The sequence below is a fragment of the Rhea americana genome, unplaced genomic scaffold, assembly GCF_003343005.1.
Source record: "Rhea americana isolate MKP2758 unplaced genomic scaffold, rheAme1 scaffold_482, whole genome shotgun sequence".
Classification (NCBI taxonomy): domain Eukaryota; kingdom Metazoa; phylum Chordata; class Aves; order Rheiformes; family Rheidae; genus Rhea; species Rhea americana.
In genome coordinates, this window is record NW_028186626.1 from 130,721 (window position 1) to 135,328 (window position 4,608).

The window sequence follows — 4,608 nt, forward strand, 5'->3', positions numbered from 1 at the left end:
TGACTCTGCTCTGCCCGGGCTGCGCGAGAGATAAAGAGCCGCTCCAGCTCTTCCTCCCAAAACGTCCCTGAAAATGTTTCATATTTTTGCAACCTAGCGCTTGGGGAGGACTCTACCGAGTCAGGCTGGGATGGTGGTTTTGGCCAAGGGAGACTTCTAGGATYGGTTTTGAAGGTGACAGGTAAGTCATGCCACTCGGGAACTGGGGCCTGGCTTGCATCCTGGGCAGAGGTGAGAGAAAGCCCGGGCGTCTCCGGCACCCTGGTGGGAGGAGGGCTTCCGAGAGACGCGCGCCTCGGTACGGGCACCCTGGCACGGGCCGGGAGCTGCTGGCTGGTATCCCTGTGTTCTTCTGGGAAGTTTCCTCTGTAGCGGCTGGATGAAGGGTCTCRCCTCTGTACTTCTCTAGTGTTATGTGATGTTCTATGTGTATTGGTAAGTAAGGGAAGTTTTGCATTGCTAAGTAAGTATTCCTGCTGGAGTCTTGGCCACTATGCAGGAAAATTATGGATTTTGTTTATGCCAAAGACATAATACATATGCTTCTTTTCAGCTTTTTTTCTGTTCTTTTTTTTCCCCCTCCAGGTTGAACCCAAAGTGAGTGCTTGGGAAAACCCTGGCCCCCTCCCGAGGATGCAGTTGTGCTGCAGAGCAAAGGGGCTCCCTAAATCGGGCAACGCGAGGGAGAAGCAGAGGCCAGTCCTCCAAAATGACATGGGGCTGCTTCTGAGGCTGTTGCTGATGCCCAGGTAGGACTTGTGCGGGGGAGAGGAGTTTCGATATGCAGCTCCTGTGAACCAGCCRTATATTGAAGATGCAGAGCAGTGTGGTTAAGCCGAAAGTCAGAACATCCTCTGGCAAATAAATATATCTTTTTGCTACTGTAGCTTATTTCTTCTGGGGACCCAGTTTAAGATTTATTAGCCAAAGAATAATGGTTGTAGCTCCACCAGCAAACTGTATTAGGAACAGTTCCTGCTATTGCCAACTTCRGGCATTAAAATCATTAGTCAGGTCCCCAAGCTGGTCATATAAACCTTCAGGTTTTTTTCTCCTTGCAATAAATCAGCTTGGCCTGTTTTGTTTGCTTTCCTATTTCTGAGCCTTTTGAAATATGAGGGTTTCAAGTGCTTTTCAGCAGCTCCAAGAGCTAGAAATGACGTGCATAATTGTTGTACATGAAAGTAGATGTATGTGTAATTAATGTGATTTCATGGGCTGAGATATTAAGGGAGACATCACCACCATAGTGCTTGTGAAAATTACAGAGTTAGCAACAAAGGTGCACTTCCTGGGTATCAACACAGCAATGAAGTTATCCTGAATGTCTCGAGAAAGTTGCCAATAGCATCCAATAATCGATTAAATCTTGGCACAACCTGATGTGCCCCCCAGCCATGCCTCTGCTTGCTCTAAAGCTGCCTTATCCCAAAGCTCAGTTTTGGAAATTGAGGTCTATTTGTGTTTCTGTTCTTTTTTTTTGTTGTTGTTTTGGTTTTTTTTGTTTGTTTTTTTGTAGTTTGCATGAACAGCCTCTTGAGTCCACTGCAGAGACATGTCTGGGCTTTTTGGTCAGTGCGGTAGAGCACTGGAGTCAGTGACAAATGCATCTACTTGCTCTCCCGTTGTGCTCAAATATGCAGAACCCAGTGTGCAAATACCTCTATGTGCATATAACATTGCATGTGCTTGTTCACAGTCACATTTTATTCAACGTTTTCTGTGACTGGGCTTTGTCAGAAGTGTATTTTTGAAAATATAATTGGCTTCAAGTCTGAAATTAGAAACCATTGTACAGATAGTGTTTTTTTTCTTTTTTTCTGACCCAGTGGAAAACTAACCAACATCCACGTTCCCATAGTAACATTGCTAGAAATGGAAAAAAATATTTCTTATTAGTAGGTGCCATGTACTTCTGCAGCTGAGAAGTATGGGGCTGTTTTACATCCTTATAATGGTGGAATTTTCATTCTTTCTCAACTAAATATGAGATCTGGACTCTCATACTGGTACCATTCCTCAGGAAGAAGTTTGCCTGTCTTTATGTGCAAAACACTGAGGGAACAACAAGTCAGTAATCATACCAGGAAATCCAGTATTAAAGATAATTATTTAATTAAAGTATGGAACATGGTTACAACTCATCTTGTTGGTGCAACAAAAATTCCAACAGCAGGATTGGAAGAGAAGTTCACTAGTGCAATGCCATTATTATCCTAAATACGAGAAAGTGTTGTTTTAGTAAAGAAAGAGAAAAGGATTTTTAGCATTGCATGCAGGAAGAACATATAAAGCTTGATTTAAAAGCCTCTAGAACAATTTTGCCACTGTTTTTCTCCAGGTGCAACAAATTGGACACCAGACTTCAGGCCACGATGACCTGTCCTCCAGTTTTAGGCTGTAGCTTGAGGTTACAGGGGATCAAAACATAGTCCTAAGCAAAGGAAGAAACAAGGGTTGGATGACATGCTTACATGGCTCATTTTAACCTACTGATATTCTCCCTGCAGGCCAGCTGTCCTTCCAATGCGCATTTTTTGCTCCTACTAGTACTTAGTACTGGAGGAATAGGTTCAGATTTATTCTAGATCCACRAGACAAACGTCTCTTCTGGGTTCCTTGTGGCTGCAAGGAGTCTCAGGGAGACGTGGTCAGGAGGGAGGTACCTCCAAACGGCTCCTCCAGCTCCCTCCTGCCCGCTGCAGACTGCCCTATTGCCAGAGCTTCGCTGGGCTCAGCACCTTCTCCCACAGCCTGTCACCAACCAGCACCTCCTCCAGCCTCGTGGAGGTGTGCCACAAAATCTCCCGTCCCGCCAGCCGGCTCCTTGGCAGGAGGCATGTGCAGGGGGGCTTGCGCCCGGCGCTGCCCCTCAGACCATCCCCACTCTGTCTGCCCCRAAGAGGGAATACTTGCTGCTTGCTCCAGGGGTATTAAGTCAAATACAGCAGGAAGCGTTTTAAATGTCTGATTTCCTACCTTGTGAATGATGACGTTGACATCAGTATAGACAAAGTTGGGCACGTGTGGCAGGTATATTCCTTCGCTCAGGACCGCTAGGAAAAAGAGGGGAAATACCCAGCTGAGTGCTGCCTTTGTCCTTGTTTCATGTCATGTGTGCCAAAACCTTATGGGACAGCAGTACTGCTCCCAGCTTGCCAGCGCCGACAAGCCGTCGCTGCTCCTCACCGTTCATCTGAGCCGGTATCTCCTCACGAATTGTAGACAAAAACAATTCCTCTAGCAATGCAGCCTGCCAAAGGGAAAATCCACACGCTGAGCTCATTTATAGTGTGACCCCAAAGCAAAGGTGGGGAGAGGCAGGGACAAGGAAAGAGAAGAGGTCCAGGCTTTTACRGCACAGCGCAGGAAACGTGGGTCAGTGCATGCAGCAAGTCACGGGTGGCTGCGCTTCCCGAGGAGGGGCTGAGCTCGAAGCTGGGCTGCAGCTAAGCAGGCACCTACCGGCACGGGACCCACGTCCGAGGCAGCCAGGCTGAGCTCGATGTCCCTGTAAAACAAACCAACAGCGGCACAGAAGTTGCTTGGGGGTCTCTGGGGCAGAATTTTCACCAGAGGGTTAAGCTCAGCAGTAAGAAGTGGCTTGCACGTGGCTCTGAGCACGACGGCCCAGTTCAGAGCCGAGTCAGCAGCTTTCTCTAACTGAGCAAAAACAGAACGGGCAAACGGAGCCCGACTTTCCTCCCGGGCACAGCAGCAAGGAGGGGAGGCAGCCGCAGGGGCTGCGACAGCCCGGCAGGTCCGAGCCCCGCCGGCCGTTTGCGAGCGGCRTGGTGCTCGCGCGCGCTTTTGCCGCGGGCTCCGTCCATGCTGCGGCAGAGGCGGTAGCTTTAGCCCGCGTGCGTTGCCTGTTTGTGCACGTGCTGGGTGCAGGGGGACGYGGAAGGAGAGGAATGTGATTTCTGCTTTGCTCTCCAAACGTGTTACTGGGATCCTTACCGTTTCCCTTGGAACAGAGCTACCTCTACAATGTTCCCGTTAGAAAAGAAAAGAAATTCCTTGGGCTACTTTGCCTCTCCTTTGCTATGCTACTACTACTGGGGTGTGTTGCCTTCAAGGACTTGGTGGACAGCTGGGTTCATTACTCTATCGCTGCTGCAGAGATCATCATCTTTACGTCGGTGACGCTGAGGAGGAGTCCGGCAGACATGTCCTGCAAGTGGAAAAGAGAGGACAGACTCACAGCAGGAAGCCAAGTTTCCCGTTTCAGCTTCGCGTACGGGGTGCACGGCGCCCGTCCGCGTTACCGCCTGCAGCGCGTCCCGTGTCCCAGCGCAGACGAGCGCCGCGTGGGACGGTGGACGCTGAAGCCCGCCCGCGTGCCGCCGCTGCAGTGGGGTCAGGCCCTCGTTAAGCGGCGCGGGAGCCGCGCGCTCCGCTCGCGGGGGTCGCGTACCACGCTCACGCTCAGGAAGTTCTGGAAGGCCGGCGCGCCGACCCCGGCGTGGACGGTGAGGAAGAGCTTCAGGGCTGCCTTGCCTTCCTCCAGCACCACGCGCGGCGAGCTCCTGAACGTGGCTCTCAGCATCACGGGCAGGTCCTCTTGGAACAGGGAGCCGATCTGCAGCGGAGCCCGGCGGGGGTCAC

At 50.7% G+C, this 4,608-nt stretch overlaps 1 protein-coding gene across 1 annotated transcript in view; it reads right to left on the minus strand.

The window, feature by feature from the left end:
* Positions 1-2,179: 2,179 nt before the first annotated feature.
* BPIFB2 (BPI fold containing family B member 2) overlaps positions 2,180-4,608 on the minus strand; it is a 6,212-nt gene continuing 3,783 nt past the window's right edge. Inside the window, exons 7-12 of the mRNA XM_085316966.1 lie at positions 4,418-4,582; positions 4,107-4,174; positions 3,466-3,511; positions 3,190-3,253; positions 2,980-3,056; positions 2,180-2,434 (exon numbers count right to left, since the gene is read on the minus strand). Of these exons, the coding sequence (XP_085173092.1) occupies positions 2,366-2,434; positions 2,980-3,056; positions 3,190-3,253; positions 3,466-3,511; positions 4,107-4,174; positions 4,418-4,582 (489 nt within the window). The 3' untranslated portion in view covers positions 2,180-2,365. The remainder of the gene's footprint in view (positions 2,435-2,979; positions 3,057-3,189; positions 3,254-3,465; positions 3,512-4,106; positions 4,175-4,417; positions 4,583-4,608) is intronic.